Source organism: Heterocephalus glaber, unplaced genomic scaffold (assembly GCF_053883595.1).
Source record: "Heterocephalus glaber isolate CG9 unplaced genomic scaffold, H.glaber_assembly_v1.0 deba00001531, whole genome shotgun sequence".
NCBI classification, from domain to species: Eukaryota; Metazoa; Chordata; class Mammalia; order Rodentia; family Bathyergidae; genus Heterocephalus; species Heterocephalus glaber.
The window spans coordinates 1,075,987-1,101,939 of record NW_028258329.1 but is presented as its reverse complement, the minus strand read 5'-3'; the positions used below and the strand labels follow the sequence as shown (position 1 = coordinate 1,101,939).

At 41.3% G+C, this 25,953-nt stretch overlaps 1 protein-coding gene and 1 pseudogene across 2 annotated transcripts in view; both read right to left on the bottom strand.

Moving 5' to 3' along the window:
* Window positions 1-460: 460 nt before the first annotated feature.
* On the bottom strand, window positions 461-4,565 carry LOC101722567 (translocation protein SEC62 pseudogene; annotated as a pseudogene).
* A 14,347-nt stretch (window positions 4,566-18,912) lies between these two features.
* The window catches only part of Gabrb3 (gamma-aminobutyric acid type A receptor subunit beta3), a 211,522-nt gene continuing 204,481 nt past the window's right edge, over window positions 18,913-25,953 (bottom strand). For both annotated transcript variants that reach the window (XM_021250161.2, XM_004872180.4), the window contains exon 9: window positions 18,913-23,486. In XM_021250161.2, the coding sequence (XP_021105820.1) occupies window positions 23,145-23,486 (342 nt within the window). In that variant the 3' untranslated portion in view covers window positions 18,913-23,144. The remainder of the gene's footprint in view (window positions 23,487-25,953) is intronic.

The window sequence follows — 25,953 nt, the reverse complement described above, 5'->3', positions numbered from 1 at the left end:
CAAATGGCAGCTAGAGCAGCTACTCTGCTCAGCTCTGCCTGAATCCTGCTCACAACGGTCCTCAGGTCCCCAGGGAGAAGCTGGAGCCACTGGCCGCCTGAGGCACACCATGGGCACAAGCTGAGCCTTCTAGCCTTGTTCTCTCCTGGGAACTGTGCTCCCCCAGACAAGGGCTGTAATCCCCTAGCCTGGGCCGGGGACCGAGGCTGGGGCAGGAGTTAGCCCCTTTGCCAGCAGGTCCTGCACACAGGCCTCTCAGACTGGGATAGAAGCCATTTTGTGCTAACACCGCCCTCACTGCCTTTTACCTGAGAACATTCCCAGGGCACGGGTCAGAGCTGGATCCCTGCCTCAGGCTTTGCTTCCCAGCCCAAGACAAGGCCAACATCACCTTTGGAAAAGAATCTGGAGAGGCTGTGGGATTGAAGCCATTCTGTCTGGGGTCATTCTTTTTATTCACTTTGGCTAATTCTGAAATTTAGGCAACTGTAAGACCAAAGCTGTGATTTTTCAGTATAACCATGCCATTGTTTCAAAAGTTTACATTCCTATTTCTTAATATGCATTGACAAACAGAAGAAAATATACTTCCCTGTTGATTCAGAGCCGATCTAATGACTCTATGCTCGAAGAAAATCACCCCCTGAATCATGTGGAATTCACGTATCACATTATAATCACAAAGTACTTAGAAGAAGGGAAAAATTCTGCTCAAATTATTCACTGTCAGCAAAATCAGGTGACATGTGTTTTACTTGTATATTCTGGTTTAACAGTCTTCACTTCTCTCAAAGAATTCTCCAGTGTTAGCACTCATCCCAAGGGCATGCACTGAGTAATTGACCCGTTGTTCAATTCCTAAAGCAATGAGAATAACCTGACATCTATCAGTCAGAAAAGAGTGAGGGGCAGAGTCTTTCAAGGGATTTATAGATATTTTAAAGCAACAATGAATAAGCATAATTATTAATACATAGATATGATAGTTTCTTTTCTCATTGCTTAGACAAAATACCCAACACCCAAAGTTAAAGGGTAAAAGTTTATTTAGCTCACAGTTTGTAGCAGTTTTCAGTCCATAGTGGGCTGACTCCAAGGCAGGGTGGATGGCAGAGGGGCATCACGGAGGAGAAACAGTCCATGGCAGGCAGAAAAGTAGCAAAGTAGCAAAGAAGCAGTGAAGCAGCAAGCAACAAGTGACAATAGCAGCCCTCTTTTTCTCCCTTATATTTTATCCAGGCTATCCAGCCTTAGGATGGATAGCTGTCACACCCTTAATCCTAGCATCACACCATGAATCAATCCCAGCATCACATCTTTTATCCCAGCATCACACACTTTATATCTGGCCACTTCAAAAAAACTCCCAACTCAGCTTCGGATTTAGCTCAGTGGTGCCACACCTGCCTTGCAAGTGCAAGGTCCTGAGTTCAATCCCCAATACAGAAAAAAAAAGCCCCATCTATGATTGCATGAGGCTTTGGGGGAACATCTAGACACAAGCCATAACAATAGCCTAATGACATAATGGATATAAATTTTTTTTGGTTTTTTGGTACCGGGGATCGAACTCGCATCCTTGTGCTTGCACAGCAGGCAGTGAAACCACTGAGGTAAATCCCCGGCCCAATGGATATAAATATTCAATACATGGAATCCCTTACTGTCCTTTCTAAGGGTTGTGTAGATGACCACTGAGGTAGCCATGCTATAACTTATTCCTGGGATAAGCATTGTATAGAATAATCCTAATGAAGGTGAAAGGAACACAACAGTGAATGCAGTCAACTTTCCACTAGCAGCATCAAATACCTGAAATAATAAATCATATATATACAGCTTTATTATTTTGATTTATTTAATATCAAACATGGGAAAGCAGGAGCCCCCAAAGCTGTGAGGATTCACAACACATTACATTAAAGAACAAAACCACCATCGGCCTTCATTGTGATTCGCTGACCTTCATTGGGGTCTATGATTCACCTTCTGCTAGAAACTCTTTGCCAGACACTCAGAAAACACAGTAGAAAGAAAACACTTATCTTTCCTCCATGGGCCACACTGCAGTGCTCGTCAAATCTGTCCATCCTCCTGGTCTTTTGGAAACTCACACTTCAGTCCCTGCCTCAAGGCTGAGCTGCGGGACCATCTTCCCTTCCCACCTTTGCCTCAGGGAGGACAAGCCAGGTGTCGCCTGCTGTTCTCCACCACACCCTCCATGAGGTCTATTTCTTTCTGTATTTTCATTGTTTGGACACCTGTCTTCCACAAAAGTTTCTTGAATTCCTAAAGTCAGCATTGTATTTGTCCATTTCTGTGTGCACAGAAGCATGTCCATCCTACACTGTGTTCCCCATCCATGGGAAGAACACACAACCAACCCAAAGCAGAACAAAGAGCTTTGGCAAAGTCCTCCTCTGTGTCTTCTGCAGAGCATGGATGGTGTTATTTTGACTCTTTATGCTTCTGCTGGACTAGAGTAAACAAGGATCTTGTTCATTCTAATAAACTACTTAATTAAGAAGAGTTGTTGAAATGTCAATAAATATTCAAAAGGGAGCCTTTCTGGAGATAATTTGAAATTCAAATTATCTGGCTGTGATAAATGAGAGCTGATGGTAGAGATTATTAGTCATTCATCTGAATGTGCTTATTAGTCCCATTGCGTACTTAGTGCCATGTAGAGAAAGGACAGGACAGAGAGGGAAGTCCTTGAGAAGCTCACCCAGACTTCCAGCTTGAGAAAAAGGAAATCTGCCTCTGTGCTTCTAACCCAGGCAGTCACACATCTGGAAGCCAGCTGGAGACGTCATGCTCTTGGGACAGGGATGATAAGATGTGAAACAGAAACATCCTCAGTTAGGTGGTACCAGCTCTCTAGGACCCATACCAGCTGAAACCTCCCTTCAATCACTGCATCTCCTATCAACTGTTGTCCTCAACTGAATCGTAAACCAAATTAAAATTCAGGAACCCACAAAGGGAAAAAATAAGTGTCTATAGCCTACATGATTGGGTGCTCTGATTTTTTGACTCTCGTGCATTACATTATACTGATACTCTTGTTTGTGGAATGGTAGGGCAGCAAACATCTAGTGTCTAATAAATGCCAAGCCCTTCAGTGATCTCTCCTTATGAGACCCACTTACGGTAAAATTGTCAAGGGTATAAAACTTATTAATGGCTTTAGACTGTATCAATCACAGTACCAATATTCTATAAAATGAAGGACTTTATAGAACTGCTTGGTTGTCAAATACTTTCAGCGAATGGACTTAAAGAATACTACAAATGTCACATGTACATTAGGATGATCTCCCAGCATAGGAAACCCAACCTCTTGAACTACTTATTCAGTCCCCAAATTAGTCAGATTATGATTTCTTATGTGAAGACTCAGGTGTTTCTCCATCATCATCTTCTTCTTCCTCTTCACATTCCCCATCTGCTTGCTGCTCCAGTTCCTCTTTTGTGATCATTTCAGAATCATTCCCATTTCCACTACTGTGCTGGGATGTCATCTTCCCTCTTGTCACTATCTGTGTCTGAATGCTATTCTCTACCTGAGCCTCTGTTCCATCACTTCCTGGTCCTACTTTTCCTTCTTCATTTTCCTTTTTCTCAGTCTGACTTTTCCTCACTGTCAGACTCCTGCTGTTTTTTGGTTTCAGAGTTTTCATCTTTCTTTAAGTCTGCTTCTGGTCCTTTGTATTCACGTGTGTACAGAGGCCTGAAGGAGTCAATGAAGCCCACATCAGCAGTCAGACTGGGCAAGGACCAAAAGTGGTGCCTTCCTCCATCAAAATCCAAATGATGAGGAATAGAACGCAATGAGCAACAGCAAGGAGGATGCTGGCTACAAAACAGCCTGCCCCTCCCAGAGGTAATAAACACCTACACTCATTTCTGTGGGCCAAGTGGGAAGAGGATGCCTGCTCTTATTGCAGTCACAAGAATTAATCCCATGACAAATGTTTTAATATGAACTGGGTCACAGTCCACACATAACCTCATTGTCATCCAGAAAAACTTGATCATCAAGTGGTTCGAGTTTGAGTTTCTTAGTTTCCTTTTTTTGGGAAGTTCCCAGAGTTTCTTCCCTTTTGGAGTCTTTGTTTTCACCATCTTTTTTTTTTCTTTTTCCTTTATTGTCTTTTCTTCCCTTATATTTTCTTTTTTGCTCTTTTCATCCTCTTCTTTTCCACTTTCAGCTTTTCCTTCATGTTTTTCTTTATCTTTTTCATACTTCATTTTCATCCTACTTTAATTTTCACCTCAAGTGCTCGGTGAAAACACTTTCTTTAAAAGCCTGTTGCAGCAGTACACCACTGACTCCCTGGTTGTAAATAAAGCTTCCTCTCCTTTCTTGGCTTTTGCCCACTTTGAATCCAAAAGGTAATCCACTGCTTTTGAAACAGTAAAATAATCAATCCAGTGAACCATCATTTTGGTGGATTTTGTTGGACAGCTGAGTCAAAGATGCTTGGCTACAGCCTTCTCTTCTTTAGTCGGTTCACTGACTGGATCCCCTTCTTGTGCTACCTGAGTTCCACCATGTTGGGTGCTCCCTGGAAATATTAGTTTTTGAAGGAGTCGTGTTGCCTGTTTTTCCGTTTTTCTCAAGTTTAAAACTGAGATTTATATATCCATTGGGATGGTATTCTCTTACCCTTGAACATGTGGGCCTACCTAGGAGACCAGTTTCTCCTCAAGATGTGTTCTCAAGTGTCTGTCTGTTGTGCAGTGTTGAGTTTAGTTCCAAATGGATTTTGCTGTGTGTTTTCCTTGTGTCTTCTTTGTGATTAGTTGCAATTGATCCAAAGTATGCTGCGTCGGATCCCGAGTGACTAGAACTCTCTACAAATCTTACAAGAGTATGGTACAGTTTCAGTCTTGCAAGGTGTGCGTCAAACAGCATAGTAAGTGCAGATGGACCATCTGTGAGTACTTCTCTAATTTTCTCAGCACAGTGTGGTCTAGAAGGCTGTGGCTTCACTCTACAATGCAGTCCTTCATAGGTGTGTATCTACTGAAGTGTTTTTCTGTTTCTGTTACGGAGGTAAATGTCCAGAAGCAAGACTTCAGTTCTTCTCTAACCCTGCCTACCTGGGTCCAGTTCAGTGGCTGGGGCTTTTATTACTCCTATTATTTAGGCTGAAGTCTTCAGCAAGGATGGGGCCGGACTAAGCTGTTCCTGAAGTGAGGTGTAATTTCTTTCAGCTGGGCCGCGTACAGCACAATCCCAGCATGCACATATCCGTTTGATCTCTAGCACTGCCCAGGGGGAAGACAACATCGGCAGTAACCCCCACATATAAACAAGCCCAGCCTAGCAATGCAACAAAAGCTGACACAGCCACATCACCAATAATCACGAGAAGAGAAAGGGGTAGAGACAGTATACAGTACAGTAAAAAGTTAAAGATTAATATAGCAAAGCATGACAAAACAAACCAACAATAAAACACAGAGGGAAAGAAAAAGAGTAACAGAAGTGATGTACGAGAGAAAAATAGATCACCGCAAATTGAGTGTAAAGAAAAAGTGAGAAATTTAAAAATAAAATTGAAAGTAAGAAATATGGATGGATGGAGATATGATAGATGAAGGAAAAGTTGTGAAATGAAGAACAGAACAAAAATACAAACCAGACAGTAAACTAAAGACAGGTCAAAGATTCCTGCGCCAAGGGGCTGGGTTCCGAGGCTGGGCTCCGAGCCCGGGCTCCCTGTCGGTGTGAGCGGACCGGCCGGAGCCCTCCACACTCTCTGGCGGGGCTGCGCGCGCACACGCACGTGGCAATGGACTGAGCCGCGGCCCGCGACCTTGTCTCCCACGCAACCTCAGGCCGCCCCTCCTCTGCCTGGTGCTGGGCAGTGTGGAGAACAGCCTCGCTCGGGCCTGCTGCCCGCCGCCTCCTCTCCGAAGACCTGGGTCTGCACCGTGAAGAGCGGTGTCTGCCATCAGGCCGCAGCCCGCGTCTAGGCGCCTGTCCCGGGTGGCTGTCCCGCCCCGGCTTCCCCCCAGTCTCCACGGCGCGTGCGCGGGGCCTGGCGGAGGGCCGAGCCGCCCGCCGCACAGCTGTGGGTCGCGGAGGTGGGGTGGAGTGAGCCGCTCAGGGGACGCGGCCCAAGCTCCATGAGCCCGCCCCTGCGGCCTCTCGGGACTCTCCCTCCCAGGCAGTGCGGCAGGGCCCCCAGCAGAGCGGCCCTTCCGCTGAGCTCCACTCCCGAGCGGGAGCTGCTCCCGAGAACAAGGCTGCGCTCAGGCCCGCTTCCGGCCAGAGTCCCCGCGTCTGCGCAGTGCAGCGCCGCGCTGCGTGGGTGGAGCCGCCCGGGCCTAAGCCTCGCTGGGATGGAAACCTGCGTGGCGCCTGCCTGTCCCACCAGTGGGAGCGACAGCGCTTCTCAGTCAGTGCCCGCCAGCCCCAACTGGACCCAGCTGAGGGATTCTTCCGTCCCAGTGCCACTCTGTGTTGCCTTCAGTGATTTCCCGGGATTCTCTGTTGCTCACGGAACTCCTCGCTGTCGCTGGATGGGAAATCTAGGTCTCTTTATCTTATACCCAACATCATCACCTCTGAAAGCATTTCCAGTACATACATTTGTGTTTGGTGGTGAAGAGACAAGGTCTAAAGTGACGTAGACCTTTTCTGAACTTTTCATTAGTCCGAATAAGCTTTCCTTGATGTCTAGATGTTCACCCTGTTTTCCAAAGCAGCTGAACAATTTTACATTCCCACCAGCAGCGTATGAGGTTTTAAATTTTTCTGCATCCTCTGCAAGACTTATTGGGGTTTTGGTTCTAACCACCCCCTGGCCCATATGTCATGGTTTTCGCTACATTTCCCCGATGACTAATTGTGTTAAGCATCAATTCAAGTGCTTATCGGACATTTGTATTTCTTGGGGAAGTGTCAACTTATATCCCTTACCCATTTTTATATTAGGTCGTTTGTCTTTTTATTGAGTTGTAACAGTTCTCTACATATCCTACATGGAAGTCCTTTTAGACAGATGATTTACAAATTTTTCCCTGTTCTGTGGGTTGTCTGTTCATTTTCTAGACTGTGTTCTTTGAGTTACAGAAGCATTTATTTATTTATTTAGACAAAATCTTGTTATGTAGGCCAGGTTAGCCTCAAACTCATTGTATAGTCCAGGCTGAGTTGACCTTGCATCCTTCTGCCTCAGCCTCCCTAGTGCTATGATTACAGGTGTACACCACGCCTAGCACACAAAAGTTTTTAGTTTTAATAAAGTCTAATTTATCTATTTTTGTTGTTACTTGGAGTTTTAATTTCATATCTGAAAGTTCTTTGTTAGATGCAAGGTTGTGTTTGCCCATTTTCTTCTAAGAAGTCTCACCATTAGTTCTTTCATTTGTATGTTTGATCAGTTTTGAGTGTTTCATTTGACTGCTCAACTGTTCATGCAAAATTTGTTAAAAATACCACTCTTTCTTCATCGAATAGTCTTGGCATCCTTATAAAAATCACTTTATTACTGATGTATGAATCTTTTTCTGACTTTGAATTCTCTTCCACTGATCTATACGTCTATCTGTGTAGACATATAGATATCATTGTTTTGTAGTAAATTTTTATATTTGGAAGTGTAAATAATGATATTTGTTTTTGTTTTTCAGAATTGTTTGGCTATGCTGGGTCTTTTTTATGCTGGGTCTTGTGGATATAAATTTTAGAATCATATAAATTTCGAATCACCCTGTCAGCTTCTGTGAAGTCACGTGGGGTCCTGACAGAGATGGTGTAGGTCAGCGGGGATTGCCACCTTCTTACCCACGCTGAGTCTTCAGTCCCAGGACCTTGGCTGGCTTTCCCATTTATGCAGAGCTTTGTCAATTTCTTTCAACAATGTTTCATAGTTTTCAGAGCATAATTTTACCCTTTTGTTAAATTTATTCCTAAGTACTTTATTCCTTTTGATATAATTGTCAATGTATTTTATTTTTTTCCCTAATTTCATCTTTGGATGGCTCATGTGTGTGTGTGGAATCTTTGTGTTTTGCTCTTAGAGTCTGCAAGCTTGCTACACTCAGTCTCAGAGTTTTAGGAGGTTACTTAAGATTCTGTATATGTGATTATGCCTTCTGCAAATAGAGACAGTTTCACTTCTTTTCTAATGTAGGTGTCTTTCATTTCTTTCTCTTGATAATCATCCTCATTAAAACCTCTATTACAGTGCCGAACCGAAGTGGTAAGAGAAGATGTCCTGAGCTTGCTCTTGTCTTAGAGGAAAAGCACCTGCTCTTTCACCATTAAATAAAGTGTTAGCTGTGGGTTTTTGTAGATTCATGTTGAGGACATTTTATTTCTAGTTTGTTGGGTGTGGGACTTTTTGTTTTAATCATGAGTATGTATTGGATTTTATTAAATGCTTTTTCTGAATATATTGAGATGTTCATATAGATTTTGTTTTTATTCTATTAATATGACATATCACATTCATTTATTTTTTGGAAGTTAACTCAATCTTGGCTTTCTGAGACGATCATAGTGTATAATTCTTTTATATATTTTTGTTTTTTTATTATTGGAATTTTATTGGGAGTTTGCATCATAAGAAATACTGGTTTTCTTTTGATACCTTCAGTTTTGGTACAAAGGCGATAATGGAATCATAAGATGATTTAGAAAAGTGTTCTCTTTGCTTTTTTGAGGATATTTGTGACATTTGATATTACTTTTCCTTTCAGTATCAGCAGTTGTACATACCACCTTGGCCTAGGCTTTTCTTTGTATTTTTGAAAATGATTATTTCAATGTCTTCATTTGCTATAGATTTATGCAGACCATTTCTTCCTGAGTCAGTTTTCTTGAAAGAATTTCCCCATTTCACCCAAAGTATCTGACTTTCTGTTGTGCAATTGTTCGTGGCTTTACTTTATAATCTTTTTGTATTTTTGTAAGGTCAGTAGTTGTGTCTCCTACTTAATTTCTGATTCTAATAGCTTATTCATTCCCCTTGGTAAATTTCCCTAAAGCTTTTTCAAATTTGGTCATCTTTTCAAAAAGTCAGTTTTTGCTTCATTGATTTTCTGTATTGAAACTTAATTCTATTAGATAGAATCAGCTTTATTTAAATTTTTAATTCCTAGAGACACATTCAGAGTAAAACTTTATGCCTTGGACCTGGGATTTTAGCTCAGTGGTTCTGCCACCTGCCTTACAAGTGCAAGGACCCGAGTTTGATCCCCGGTACCAAAAAACAAAAAACTTTATGCCTTGTAAGAAATCTCCACAAATAATCATGTTTTAAAAATGGATATGGATTGGAAGCAGAACAGTGTCCTTCAAAAACTAAAGGCCCTGGAGTTAGTTTACATTTACTTACTATTTGAGGAAATAATACTATTTTTTCTAGGACAGAAAATGTCCTGGAAAATGTATATAAAACTTGTAAATAATTCAAGGTAGTAGATCCTACAAAAAATAGTTTTCTTATCCTTTCATTGAGAGGTTTATTCTTTTGAAAGAAAGGAATTACCAACTTGGTGAGTTCAGTGGTAATTTCTGCTCATTTTTAAGCAGTAATGCTAAATAGTTTTTACTTGGTTTATTTAAAAATACAAAAATAGGGCTGGGTGGTTCCAGTGCCTGCCTTGCAAGTGCAAGTCCCTGAGTTCGATCCCTGGTACCAAAAAATTTTAAAAATAAAAATGCAAAAATAAAAACAAAATTTTAAAAATATAAAATTTATTTTAAGTTTTACTGCTGAACTTCTCTTCTAAGGGAACCAGTGACTGCTCAGAAAATGAGCAAAAAGTCTATAAGTGAAGTAATTGGCTAAAGCTATGACCAGATGCAAATTTGATGGAAAGGAATCATTGTTAATAAAGCAAAATGGGAAACTTTACTGTGTTATGTCTATAAAAGAGAAGAGAAGAATAATTATTTGAGGAGAAAGCTCATTTGAAGCCTAAGTCTGGAATTAATTTTAACTAAAAAGTTAGGTTCTCAACAATTTACTCCTGATTCCAGGTTATCTAAAGACTTAATTGTCAAAAAGTGATATTGGTGGCCTGGCTCACTGATGTTAGTGTGACAAACCCTCATTTAGGGGACATGTAAACAAAGAAAATATAGCAATGAGCACTCTGGTTTTATCTCAGGTGGTGTTTTTCTAATTTTCCTAAAAATACATCTCTAAAAACCCTAAACAAATACAAAAAATTAAAAGTTCTCTGCTGTATCCTTGAATTATGTTTTTGGTGAAGGTCCTAAAGCAATTTGGCAGGCTCAGCACAAGTGTTTGACTCCACTCCTTCATGATCATTTATTAATGTGATTATTAAAAGGGATACTCAACCTAGTAAAGTTAACCATCAACAGCCAACTGATTTCAACCAAGCTCTTAAAGTTTGAAGAAAAATGGATGGTGATTGTTGGTGACTAATGTGAATCCAAGAATACACTCCCAGAACATGAAGCAGAGCATTATAGTCCAGGAGGGAACTGCCTTCAGGACATTCATAGAATGAGATAGATGTGTCTAGAAATCTGGAAAGTTACTGGAAAGCTCTATAAGAAGCTATCAGTACCATCGAATCTCCATATTCACTAGCATTCTACTATCTTCCCTCCAAACCTATGCATTGTGTATTTTATCACTAGGATAAAACAAGCAAATAAGCAACAAAAGCAAAGAGTCTTCACAAGAACCTTCGATAAAGAAATTGAAAAATAATCACCTATGATGACCTAACCTCCTAGAGAGAGCATAAGTAGCCTAAACAACAATGTCTAATTCTGACATTGGGGTCAGCTTTCTGTTTACTCATCATAAAATAAAGCATTCCTGCTGAAATTCCAGAAACATATTGATACCTCCTATTTAGCCCTTACATTTATGGGAAAACCCTAGTTAAAAGAGAACCACACGAGATATGTACTAACAAAACACCTGAGAAAACTACCTAAAAAACCTACCTGACTCTCCTGTTTTAAAATATGAATGGATTACAAGAGGTAATCATTCTTAGAAAGAAAACCACCAGTGTGGGGAAAAAGGAACCAAATTATCAAAACATAAAAGTTAGCATTACAAATAAATAATTTGTGGAACTGATAAAAGCTTTACTATTCTTGGAGCAATTTAAGAAAATATAGAATATATAAGTCAAGGAGAGAATGATATAACTAGAACATAATTAGATAAAACCAATGAAAGTTGATACATATAAACCTAATGATATTAGTATACTTAAGTGTTAATTATATATGCATCACAGTTGAAAGGCAGTGTTTGTCATATGGGATTTAAAAAGCAATTGTATATACCTACAAGATCCAACTGTATGTGCTTAAAAGAAAGGCACAATACAATAAAACATGTATAGGTTAAAAGTAAATGGATAGAAAAATATGTATCAAGCTAATAATAAACAGAAGAAGGCTGGAGTGGTCATATAAGTATAAGACATTGTACAACTCATAGCAAAGAAAATTAGTAAAGATAGAGAAGGATGTTTCATAACATTAGATTGATATAATCCCCAAATGTATGTACTTAATATAGAGTTTCAAACTACATGAAACAAAAACTAATAAAAATATAATAAGAAATAGCCAAATCCATAATTATAAGCAGAAATTTTAATATACCTGATTTAATAATCACAAAGACAAGAAAGTCAGTAAGGATGTAGGTTTGAACAGTTATCACTTAACACAGCCCAATTGACATTTATAGAATACTCCATCCAACAAGAGAATATACATTCTCCTCAAGCCCTCATGAACATTGATGAAGACAGACCCTATTCTGGGTCATAAAATAAGTCTTAATACATGTAAAATGTTCCAAGCCAAGGGCTGGGGATTTAGCTCAGTGGTTCTGCCACCTGCCTCGCAAGCTCAAGGACTTGAGTTTGATCCCTGGTACCAAAAAAAAAAAAAAAAAATCATTAGGTTCCAAGCCATATTAATGTTTGACCTTGGATCACTATGAAATTAAATTAGAAAATAACACTAGAAAGATACCTAGAAATGCCCCTAAAATACAAAACTACATAAAACCAATTCTAAATAATTCATAGATCAAAAAAGATATCAGAAGATCAATTGGATAATATTGTGAACTAAATAAAAATTTAAATGTATCACATTAAAATGTGTGGGATATCATTAAAGTGATACAAGAGGAAATTACAGCCCCACATAAGAAAAGTCTCAGATTCATGTCCTCCACTTGTACTTTAAGGAACTGGGGTGGGGGGAACCAAAGCTAAAAAGAGGAAACAATGAAAATCAGAGTAGAAGTTAAAGAAATAGAAAATTGAGAATAAACCAAAAGACTTTTAAAAAAATTTAGTAAATGATCAACCCTTATCCAGACTGATCAGAATACAGAAATCACACATCACCACACAAGAAATGAAAGGGTTAATGTCCTTATATATTCTGCAGATATTAAAAAACTAATCAGGCACATTGAGGTGATACTCCTAAGTGAAATAAATAGGACAGACATGCATAAATACTGAATAGTTTCTCTGGTGTGAGCAACTGAAAGTGTAAATAAGGAACAAAAGGCATAATACATAATGTGAAATAGTAAGAAAAGGTCCAAAGAGGAAGGGGAAATGCAAGGGGTTGGGGAAAGGAAAGAAGGGAATGGAATAAATATGAGAAAAGGAAAAAATGGAAACAAAGTCTTTGTAAATAGGGAGGGGTGGAGGGGTTGAAGAGAGGGCAGGAGAATGGGGAAAAAATAAGAACCAAGATAGATTATGTAAAGGTACAAATTTCCAATGATGAATGTCATTATATTATAAACCTAAAATGTATCAATAAATTTTTTAAAAGACTAATCAGGGGATTTTATGAATTTCGCACCAAGAAGTTCAGCAATTTAGATTTAACAGAAAGATTACAAAGAGAATCACAAACTACCAGATCTTATTGCAGAAGAAATAGGTCACTTAATTAGACCTATAGCTATTAAAGGACTTTGGTTTGTAGTTGAAAAGCTTTCCAATAAACAAATTCAAGAGATGAGATAGGTTTAATCTACCAAATGTTTAAGGAAAAATATTACCAGTTCTACAAAAATGCTTCATAAAAATTGAAGAGGAGAAAATATTTTCAATACATTTTACAAGGCTCCATAATCCTAACTAATACCGACACTGGACAGAGACATTACAAGAGAAGAGATTACAGACTAGTAACTCCTGTGGACATGGATGATTTTTTTTTAACTTTAGGAAGTCATATCCAAAACTATATTAAAAAGTATAATTCATCATGATCAAGAAAGGTATAGCCTAAGAATGCAAGATTGGCTAAACATTCCAAAATCAATCAATATAATTCACAATATATGAAAAAGGAAAAATAACCATACCATCATCCCACTAAGAACAGAAGCAAGTATTTGACAAGGTCTAATATCCATTGTTAAATTTGCAACAAACTAAGAAGAGAAGACAACTTACTGAGTCAGTTAAAGGGCATCTATGAAAATCCTAATCAACTTAATGATGAAAGACTGAGTGCTTCCCTGTGAGATCAGGAACCAGGCAGAAAGGTCCTTGCCATCTTTATTTAGTATCATATTGGAGTCTTTCTGGTACAACAATGCAAGAAATACAGACAAAACACATTCAGCATTGTAGAAAATCCAATGGCATCTATTTTTAAAAGCTAGTAGAATAATTTAGTGAGTAACATTTCAAGAACAAGGTCAATGTGGAAAAATCAATGGTGTTTCTACATACTAGCAAAACCAGAAATTAAAAATTGAAAACCACCACTTACAATATCACCCAAAGTATAACAGGAATAAAATTGACACAATATGTGCAAGATTTCTACATTTAAAACCAAAATCTATTGCTGAGAGAAATTCTAAAAGACTCAGAGCAGCTGTTCTCAACTAATTATCTGCCCCAGGGGACATTTGGCAATTTCTGGAGACATAAGGGAAGCAGGGGTGGATGAGGGGGTGGGGAAGTGTGTGTAGCGGGTAGGAGGGTGAAAGGTAACTTTTCTACTGGAATCTAGTGAGTAGAGGCCAAGGATGCTAAAAATCCCACAATGCATAGAAGAGCACCACACAACAAAGAATTCCATGGTTCAGAATGTGTCAAAGAGTATGTGGTCCTAATGTGTCAAGCCCGAGAAACCCTGGTAAAATAGACTCCAAACACTGTTTGGGAGTCAGAAGACTCAACATGGTTACAATGTCACTTCTTCACATATTGAGCTATAAATTCAGTGCAGTCCTAATAAAATTCCTAGAAGACTTTTTTTATGCACACCAACAAGCCAATCCTAAGATTCATATAAAGCGTGAAGGTCCTAAAATAGCCAAAAAACTTTGAAAAAGAATAACAAACTGGACAAACTAATGCTACACAATTTTAAGTCTTACTATGTACAACTACAGTTATTAAAACACTGAGGTATTGAGCTCAATATAACTGAATGGAACAGAATGAAGAATATAAAGGCCCTCATACACAATTGATTTTCAGCAAGGATACAAACACTATTCAGTGGGAAAAGAATTTTTTAAACAAATGATGCTAGAACAATTGAATATGAATACATAGAAAATGAACTTCATTTGTATCTCACACCACATGCAAGTGGTAGCTTAGTGTGTATCGTAAGTCTAAATGTGCTATCAACAACTTCCAGAAGAAACATAAGAAAAAGTATCTGTGCCCTTTTAAAGACAAATATTTCTTAGATATAATACCAAATTCATGACTCATAGAAGAAAAAATAGATAATTGAATTTCATGAAAATTAAAAACTTGTGTTCTCGAAAAAACTATTCTAAAAATGAAAAGAAAGCACAGGCCAGAGAGAAAAAACAATTATAAAGTACATGTTTGATAAAGAATTTGTATCCAAAATATGTAAGAAACTCTACTCTCAAGATACAATTAGAAAACAGACTTAGAGGGGCCCTATATTAACAAAGACAAATAGATGACAAACACAAGGAAAGATGCCCAACATCATTAGTTAATAAGACAGTGAAAATTAAAAACAGAAGGAATCACAACACTTAAAATAGTTACAAATAAAGTCGCTGACATTTTTGGAGTGAATAGTGTTAGAGAGGATATGGAGAACTGGAAATTTTATATATGACTGGTGAAAGGTACAGTGGTGAAGATGCTTTGGGAAGCTGTCTGGTAGTTCCACAAAGAGTTAAACATAAATTACCATAAAATTCACTCTTAGGTATTCACCCAAGAAAAATGAAAGCATAGCTCCATGAAAAGACTTATACGTGGATGTTCAGAGTAGCTTTATAAGTAGGAGTCAAAATAGAAACAACTCGGATATCTTTCAACAGATGGGTGGATACACTATTGTAGTGCATCCCCACAAAAGAATGTTATTCAGAAGTAAAATGTAGTTAATCTTGGTCCATAAACAACGTGGGTGAATTTCAAAATATACTGAGAGAGTAGAGACAAAAACTTCATCCTGTTTGGTTCCATTTGTATAAAACTGTAGAGGATTCAAACTAATCTCTCTTGTTTCCACTCTTGCGAGTTCATCAGTTCTTGTCTAGAGACAGGAATAGACTGAGGCGCAGGTGCTAGGAAGTGGCACCCGGAAAACGTTTTTGGGGTGGATGAAAATGGCTTCAGAAGTCAATTTTTATTAAATTATGTGCTTTAAATATATGTGGGTTTTGTACATCTTTTATAACTCAAAAGTTCTATTCAGAAAATGCAATAGAATTGTTAAAAGGTAAAACAAATCTCCTAGAACACAAGGTTAACAGACAAAGCCAAACACACCTAGACTAGGATGAAAGATAGCTGTTAAGAAGTTCTGGGGTTTGAATCTGAGTTGTGTCCACCCAGGAGGAATAACTTCGTAATGGGAAGTGGAAAAGATTTCCAGCAGTAAATTTAATAACTAAAGTGGTGGAGAAGACTTACTGTGTGGTCAAGAAAGCTTATAACTCTTTCCCTCTTAAGAAAAAAGATTGGAAAAGCAGAAACCCCGAACTGAGTATTTGTGGGTGATGGGGAGGAATTACACCTAGGAAAGACCTCATACAAACATACATGCTCTGTTCAACTGAAAGGATGTAAAGAAAAGTGATTAATTTAACACAAATATTAGAAATATTCTCTTTCGTGTAGCTAACTTGAGACACTGGACTTCTAAAAGTGGAAAAGAAACCCCAGCAGATTGTTTAATTCTGCTTTGAGTAATATTTAGGTAATTCCGATAACAGCAAAGTTGTTCATTGGTTTTCAACTCTTGGCATTAATGTATAAGTAAAACCCTTCAGGCTGAAGTAAAGTTAGAGTGCTGAATGTTACTTGTCAACAGGGTAACACTGACAGGACAACCTTTTCTCACATGCCAGCCACTGAGCCCACATTCTAGAAGAAAAACTACAGTATTTCTGACTTTGTTTTCCTCTTGTTCTAACATTATCTTGACACTTTTTTTTTGTACTGCGGATCGAACTCAGGTCCTTGCACCTGCAGGGCAGGTGGCAGTACCACTGAGCTAAATCCGCAGCCCTATCCTGACACATTTGAACAAAATACTAAACCTTAACAGTACTTACAAAGCACAGCTTAGTAATGCGACTTGCTCATAATTTTCAACTTTTAGGCTACATCTGTAAACAAATATTAAATGCTGACATATAATTTTAAGATTTCTGGCTGAATGTAAATGTTTTTAAACTTGATAATGTAAGAGAATAGTTACACTAACAGAAGATGGGCGGCGGAAAGGAGAGAGAGAAATACAGTTTAAAATCCCCATCCTTTAGAAGCCAATGAAGAGAAAGTTGGAGTGAACTGTAAGACAGAGCCAAATATGAATGTACACTGTGGTGGCAGCTCTGGGTGGAGGAGCAGGCAGCTGGGCGGGGACTCTCATGCCGGCAATGGGGCATCCTGCTGAGCACAGCACTATTCCTAGCAGATCAGACATGGACTCTACCTGGGTGCCCACCCATGGGTGAGTGGACAAAGAAAATGTGGTATTTATACACAACAGCATAGTATTCAACCATAAAAAGAATGAAATGCTGTCATTTCAGGTAAAATGGATGGAACTGGAGGACATCATGTCAAGTGAAATAAGCCAGGCACAGAAAGACAAGTATCGAATGTTCTTTCTCTCTCAGATGTGGAACCTAAAACGTTGATCTCATAGCAGATGGGAGGAGTAAGTTCTGGGCATCTGCAGCACAGCAGGGTGACTATAATTCACATTAACCTATCATATACTTTATGATTCCCTAGAGGAGAGCACCATGAAGGCTCCAAACATTAAGGAATGATAAAGATATGACAGTGCTAATTCCTTGATTTGATCGGTACACACAGTATGCAAGAATTGGAATAGCACACTGTACCCCATAAATATGTGCAGTTATTATGTGTTAAGATGAAAAACAGAAGCAGAGTCGAGAGAAGTGCTTTAGCCTAGTGAAATGGGAAATGGATTATGGTATGTAGTGTCTTATAATCACGCACCTATTGGGGCCTAATTAATTAATGTCTTATTTGTTTCAAGTTGTTTTGTTTCATTGCTTTTCAATGCTGAGTGTTGAACCCAGAGCCCAGAACATGGAGTCTACTACTGAGTCTACTCCAACACCAGTGAATTCTATTTTACACACAAGCATTCTCTCCATTGCTTGTTGATGGATTCTAACTGGAACCTGTTTATCTAAAGAAGCAAGGGCCGTGGAGTTCGAGTTCCTCTAACAGTAGGAGCACCTCACTGAGTAATACTGATGGCTCATCCAATGTGGGACTCAAGGTTTTACCTTGAAAGTGTATCAAGGCATCCAAGATGCAGTTTTCTCTGAAGAATAATGTTCTCATTCCTGGGAGAGTTGACAATCCCTATCCTTTAGAAGCTAATCAAAAGAAAGTTAGAGCAACAGTTATATACTAGAGCCAAATATCAATGTAGCTCACAGAACTGTGGGTGAGGGGAGTGGGTAGTCTGGAAGGGCTCTCTGGGGATAACCGGACCCCACATTCAGTGAGGGCTCCTCCAGCCACCAAAAGTAGGATGATTTCCAGAGAAACTTTCAGACCTTTGGTCAGAATTGGAAATTCTCTCTTTTGTAGTTATTGGTCATTTAAACTTGTTACCTGGGACAGACAGTATGTAGCCCAGTGAGGTACTGAGAAATACCTCCCTCAGTCAAGTTCTAGCCATTGACAAAGTATCAGTGTGAAACACGTTGAAGTTAGGGTGTCAGAGGAGAATGCAAAGAGATGCCCAGATAATTAATGGGGGGGGGCTGTGATGAAAAATTTGTATTGTTTCGCTCAGAGTCCATATATTTGGAGGCAAACCTGCTGTTAAACACCTCCATTTTGTGAGATTTAAAACCACTCTGAGGTTTCTCTTAAGTGTTAGCAGATGATCCAACAGCCTGAGGGCCTACAGATATTATATTCCCACTAGCAGTCGTCTCTGTTGAGGTGTCCATGGGTCATTCATTCATTTGTTCATTCATTTCAAAGCATGCTTCTTACTTTCTTGCTGGAAAGGAAACCAGGGAATCTGCCTTATAATACTAAAGAAGGGCCAATACCACCTTGGCCAAAGGTTATTGATAGATTGATTCCCCAGCCTTCAACATAAAAATGTTTCTTACTTAAAACACTCATTTGAACACCAATGCAAGTTAGAGCTCTGTGTCTAGTTGATTCCTGAAGTTCAGAATAAAGTGCGTTTTTTTAAAAAACATCATAATTCAATTGGTCTCTTAGGCAACCAACTTTGGGGTTATTTCTATTACTTTCAGCAAAACCCAAATGCATGTGCAACTAAAAAATGACTGGGATTAAAATAACCACACCATTTCAACAAGAGAGCCAAGAAAGAAAAAAAAGAAAAAAAAACCAGTCATTACATTTAAGTCAGTTAGTTCTTTTTTAATAAATTTGAATTCATTCATCAACAAGTTTCATATTGTATCTATCACTCAATTTTGCTGTTTTGCTTTTCACGTCAAATAATACCAAAAAATTACATCAATGTGCTTAAGGAAAACCAGATTTAAATTTATCTTTACAATGAAATGAAATCGACATGGGAATTGATCCTGACAGCAACCACCTATTCTATCAGAGTGATCCTGTACTTACCTTAAACACTCACTGACTTGTGAAGTAGAAAAATGAGACAAGGGTGACAAAATGGGCTCACGGGGCTGTCCCTAGGGAGAAGTGCGCTTCAGGGTGGTTTGTGAGCCACTCTCAGGGAGGCTGTAGTTTACCCAGGTGTTGGGAATTTAGTATTTCAGGAAAACACGGCACCTTTCAATGCAGTAGAAGAGGTAAGCAATCCAAGGCACACTAGCTAGTGTCCTGGGAAATTTCAATCCACCTGGCCAGCTCCTTGCCCCATGTTTCAATGTTACTCTGATGGGGGGCTCATGGGGAGAGCCTGAGCCCATTCCAAGAGGAACAAAACATTTCACCAATTTATCAATTTTTGCTTACATAAAATGGCCAGAATGTGAACTGGTTTTCAGGTAGAAAGTCAAAATAAGAGTCATGGAATGGTTTATACTATCAAGCCAGGAGATTTGAAGTTGGACACATCTCTTCTTAGAAAATGCTGTTGTTGGGACAAACACCTATGGATTATCTAGTAGATGCCAAACATGAACAGTGACAGGCAGTGTGTCTGTCCCCTTAAAGCCAGTCCCAAATGTGTATGGTGTCACCTCTGAGATGATCTCCTTGGTGAAGATGTTAATTCCATGTTTGGATGGGAGGGAAGTGCCTTTGACGGGAGGGACCAAAGATGTCAAGGTTCCCATGCTAGCACTAGAAACTTATGTCACTACGGAAGGACATGTCACTGCAAAACCTAGTGGGAACATTATGGTGATCTACTTTCTAATTCATTGGAGACAGGGGGGAAATGAATTTCTCATGGTATAGACAGTGAAACCCCTCCACAGTCCTGGGGTTGGCGAACAGGATTGACACTTGTGTTAAAGATGGCTCAAGTCTGATCAGTCTTTCTCCGCAGGACTCTGTGCAGGGGACTCTTGGGTGGTCTCAGGCATACCCGAGGATGGGCAATCAGACTGTCATCGAAAGACTGTTCTGTACATTCTGAGCCCCTGTGAAGGAAGCACTCTGGAAAGACAGGACTACTGAGAAATGAATGGTCTATTACTTTCGGTTGTGGAGAAAGAAATCTCATTGAATCTCAAATCAAATTTTTCTCTCCTTACTCCAGAGGTCTTGGCATGGGTGACAGCCACCTCCCATCATGTCAGAGGTCTGGGTTCCAAATTCCCCACCACAGCCCAAGTAATTACTGTGGGAGAGGAGGGGTCATTTTAACAGAACAGAATCGCACTGAAGTCTCTTCTGTTAGCACAGCCGGAGTTCTCTTCTCAATACTTCTCACAACTTTTAAAAATGGAGAAGCTATAAAATAATTTTATTAGAAGAAAAGTAATTTTCTTCTGAAATGGAGTAAAGCAAACACATACCCAAGAATCTTAAAAAGTTTTTTTTTTTACAGAATATATGTATGTATTTCTGTGTGTGTGTGTGTGTGTATGTTGTGTGTGTGTGTGGTAACAAACACTATTTATATTATAGCTATTATGTTAACTTCATCGCAGTGTCTACAAAGTTGTGGATCCCCAGTCTTGGTGCCAAATGTATATAAAAAGCTCAAAAGCTATTATGACTATACCATGCAAATTTAGATTCAGAAAACCTCGGGAAGTAGATTGCCACTCTCCTGAGCCCCATGGGGTCTCCGCCTTTCATATTTGAGTACCTCATCTATGCATCAAAAAAGTTTGAATCATTTTTCTCCCAGAAAGAAATGAATGTCACAGCTCTGAATAGTATAAATTATACACTTAGACTGACCATCAGCTGCTTTTGTCCATGTTCATTTGCGTTTTGACGTCCCTCTTCTGATGAGGAGCTCACACCTTGAATTACTGGGTACAGAAAGATACCTGAAGCACTGAAAGGGAGATCTTCACATATGTCTCTTTTTTTCTCTAATGTATTAACAATGATAAGGCCACTTACAAGGTTTATTCCCAAACTGTTTAACTTTTAGAACCCCACCCATTGTTACCCATGAAAGAATTTGCCAGACAAATGCCAAAGACCAAGACATTGCTGGCTTGTCTCCAGAGAAACTAAAATCAGAGAGCAGCAGTTGGGAGAAGACACTGAAGAAGGACAGGAATGAAACAGGGAAGAGGGCAGAAAAATCAGTAATCACCTCTAGCGTGAGAGTTTTGTGGATTATGTTTTCTCTGATGGTGGGTCTTGAACTGTCACAGGCTCCCACAAGTTAAAGGCTGCTATGGCCTCCAAAGCAAAACCAAGTTGTGGTCAGCTCACGGTGACAGCATGCCACACAGGTCCTCAGAGTGGTGGTGCCGGTGCCGGCCCTACGGAGCCAGCCTTGTGAGCACTGGGCCAGACTACAGCCAATCATTTTGGACAGAACAGAGAGGGTGAAGCACGTGTGGCATTCTCTGATAAAGTATTAATTTAGCAGTTCTTTCCTGCATATTTTGCTTTTTATTTTGTCCTCCAAATGCTTAACTTCACTGTGACACCTGTTTGCACAACTGTAGTCATATCAGTTTATGGATGCCTGTGATAGAAATATTGTTTACAAAAAATATATCATCTTTTTTTCTTTAGAAAGATCTCATCTAAATAGTAAGTTAAGGTTGCGTCTATGAAACTGGTGCACCTTGTCTTGTTTCTACGAGCTTTAAAAAGTCCAAATACTGATGAGGCTGCGGATCAGAAGGAACCGAAAGTGAGCTTGTTTGTTGTCAGGTTGCCCTCCTCGGGCTCAGAGAACGGTCACAGGTTGTGGGGTGATGCGTGGTGTGTGTACTGGTTGTGTTCCTGCAGACACCTAGTCAGCCTAGGAGTAGTTGGATGTGCTTATGAGATATGTCAGATACAAAATAAAGGCGTGAGGATGTTTCTTAGTTTCTGAAAGTGAACAGTAGAAGAGTTTAGCTTCAATCTTAATTTCTAGCTAACAGAAAGTAGTTACATCACATAACAAAAAATATGACATCGCATGCTGCCATGATAGCAAGCATAAGAAACAAAATCTGGGTAAATATACATATGTATGCATATTATGCAAATATATTTTATATTAACATACAATGTTATAAGAATGATTGATAACATAACTGCAAGGGGGAGATCATCCTAGATGGTTTTACCTTAGAGTAACAAAGAACCTGAGACATCTATGCTTTCTGTAGATATCAGGCCTAGAAATCCAGACGAGATGTAGAACATGTTTTCAGTGATTGAAATGCCGTTACCAAAACATGCAACTGTGTTCCCACATGACAGTTAGGCTGGATCCACTCCAAGTGAAGAGAAAAACCCTATACATTCAGGGTAGTAGAGTACTTACAATGAGATGCCATTCACTCCCAATGCGATTTCCAAAGGTGGACGTTAGGACATCAACATGGGATCTACCTACGTTTAAGACAACAGGCAAACACTCCATCTGCTAACCACTGCAGAGAAAGTACACCCGATGAAACAAAACCAGTCACCAGGAAAGCCAACAAGCCTTTGCTTGGTAAACTGAAAGAGGATCTGAAGTGTGTGACTCGTATTAAACAAGCAGTGTCACTGTATGAGTTTCCAAAATTTAACTAAGAATGTCTTTCTGAGTTTTAAACTAAAACATCTAACTTATGATACTAAAAGACACACTTTTGGGATGGCATTGTGTTTCACGCCCTCACTCTCAAGGCATAATATTTAGATGATACTTGTCCCTTTCAATTAAAAAGAAAAAACTATGACGCTCTTTAATATGTATCCTGTGTTAAAATGTCCATAGCTGCAAAATGTATATATGTATGTGTATATATAGACATACACATGGGTGCTTACACCTGTGTGTCTAAACATATACACATACATCCTCATATACACGTGTATTTTATATATATGCTGAGAAAGTTCACATATATATACAATTGCGTATGTATGTGTGTGTCTGCGTGTGTGCGTCTGTGTGTGTACAAGTATAAAAACTTGACAGGCAGGGTAATATTTCACTCAGTGTTAAATGAAGTCTTTGAAAAACCAAGTACAGTCACTCAGTTAACATAGTACAGCCAGTAAACTAAGTTGAAAAGAGAAAAAGTGAATGGAAACACGATCCTGGACCATCTGTCTATGGCATTCACATCGGTTAGATCGGGGATCTTAATTTTGAGCTGGGAAGACCTCCTCCGTAGGTGGGTCTTCTTGTGCGGGATGCCTCTGTCTCCCATGTACCGCCCGTGCCCTTCCCTGGGCATGCTCTGTTTCCTGTACTGGATTCCTGAGTTGTCAAAGGATATTGCTGAATTCCTGGTGTCACCAACGCTGCCCGCAACCTCATTCATCTCGTTGTGAACCTCCAACGACGTCAGCAGAATGTTTCCATGGGCATCCACCTAATGGGGAGAGAGGGCACCGCGTGAGGCGTGCGGCAGGCAGCACGCCCGCAAAGCTAATTCTCATGTGCAACCCGGGCCAGGATGACGCCATGTAACCGTGTCCCACAGTCTGCGAGAAGCCGCACACCGTGCCCCTGCCAGACCCAGGGCTTTGCTTTATTGGACAGTGTCATTCTGCAGATTTAAACGTGACTTAGAGGTTTTATTTCCTCGACTGACTGGAGACTTCTCCCACAGGAGATGAGTGAAAATTAGTGGGGCCTTTTCAAACTGAAATTTTGTATTACAGGTATGACTCCTTACGGAAGAGCAAATGAAAGTGCAAATATTTATTTTTTCGGGCTACACTTAAATAGACTAAAGTCTCTTTCCACAGTGGAAGCAAAGTGAAGCAGTGTTTTATTCTGACTTGTGGACAGTGCCAGGGCTCCGATTTCGGCCCGCCGCGGAGCACGCGGGGTCCCCTCTGCACGGTCCCGTCCCGTCCATTGCCCGCCCGGCGCCCTGCGCGCGTCCTCTCCGCCCCCTCACCCGCCTCCACACCGGGCCACTGCCCGCGGCTGTGCCCGTGACGCCCACCGCTCCTCCGCGGGGCCGTCTATGGCTGCCGCTCAGCGCCAGTCCGCTGGGAGCTCCTCGTTCTCCCTGTAGGCCCGGAGCCGCGGCAGAGGCGCTGAGAGGCAGAGGCAGCGGGCGCACAGCGCGTGGAAGGCGCAGCCTCACGGGGGGCTCTGGCGCCACCCCGGCCCCCAGGCCGGCGGCGAAGCCCGGATGCGGAAATGCAATGCGCGGAGGTCCCCGAGTGCTCGGCAGGCTGTGGACGTCAGGGTGAGGCGGCGCGGCGAGCTCGCTCCGGGCTGCAGAGGGCCTCTGCAGACGCAAGTGAGGTGACGGACCTCAAGTCAGGGGTGCTCCTGTTCCCATCTAAGAACATGAATTTTCATAAGCACAAGAGAAAGGGTTTTAGCCGGAAGCACAAGCACAAGTCAGAGAAGTGCCAACAGCTTAAGGAGGACTCGATTAGCCCGGGATGGGCGGCAGGGAGGCGTGAGGAGGAGGACGACAGGCGGTACCACAAAGGGCAGCCCCAGCGACAGCCAGAGCCTGGCAAGACCAGGAGCTGACTGGCCACCGCCCGAATGAGCCCGGCAGCGCCCTGGCACCCAGAGCCCCTTGGCTCCTGCCCAGCGGGACCCTAGGTGGGGGACCCCAGAGGTCCCTGCTCCTGCACTTTGTACCCAGCCTCTGTGCTGCCACAGTGGCTGTGGCTTTAACGTGCTCCGTCTGTGGTCATTGGGCACCGCTGCGGGGTGGAGAGGGGAGGTACATTTGCATCCGCCCTCGGAACAGGAGCAGACGCGGGACAGCTCCGTGTAGGGCCTTTGCCTGGTGTATGTGAGACCCTGAATGCTATTCCGCGAACAGGGAGGAAAAGCGTACATTTTCAGACACGCAGCAGGAAGAAAATCATAAGCAAAGGTGTGGCGATGAAGTGTTGTGAGAAAGGCGCACCAGCTGAGCGGAAATCAGGTCCCTGAGAAAACAGAAAAAAGAAACTGAAGCACGCTGCGCAGGCCGGGCCGAGCCTCTGGTGCGCTGCCATGCGCGTCAGTGTCGCCTTCACACCTCTGACCCTAACCGGAAAGGACCTCGGAAAGAGGGGGAAGCAGGCGAGAGGGAGAGCGGGGCCAGCAGGGGATCAGGCATGTCGTGCTAAGGAATTCCAGCTCTACACGGTTAATAAAGAGATGTGAAAGTGGTTTCTCAGTAGAAACATGACGTACTTCTGAACCATGGCCTAGGCGCGCAAGACCGTGAGAGTGGACTTTGAGATGAGACAGGGCCAAGAGGGGCCCTAGTGAGAGCACACTGCCCTGGACCGTCTCCTGTGGGGAGTCTGGGGAAAGCCGAGTTTCCCGGAGCTGTTCCCTCCCGCCCTGCGACAGCCCGCCCCGTGTCTCCTGGAGGTCTCCCCCCAGTACACTCGCTCCCCGCGGCGGTGTCTGCGGCCGCAGCACAGGCTGGGCTCCCACTCGACCGGTCTGGGCAGGGAGGAGTAGGACGCACTCGCTTAGACTGGGACCCACCCAGGGCCCTTGTGCTGGGGCGCTGAGCCCACAGCGGGACGGCCGCGCTGCAGCAGGCAGGCCAGCGGCTGGCGCGCCCGGGCAGGACGGAGAGGGCCACCGTGGGCAGTCTCCTGGGAAGGGAAGAGAGCAGACTGGATCTCGGGAGGGTGGCCCAGGGGAAGGTACTCGGTGTCTGGAGGGGCAGTGCCCGACAGAAAGACATTATCATTTCCTCATTTTTTATCCTTTGAAGGGAAAATTCCAATGGTGGTTATAGCTCAAAGTTACCAAGAGCATTAGGGTTCTGAAAGTTTCGTGGTGTATCTGTTTTTGTTATGTTCCCTGGAACAACGAGCAGAAAGAGTCTCTCGGTGACAAATGCTGCCTGATGTCTT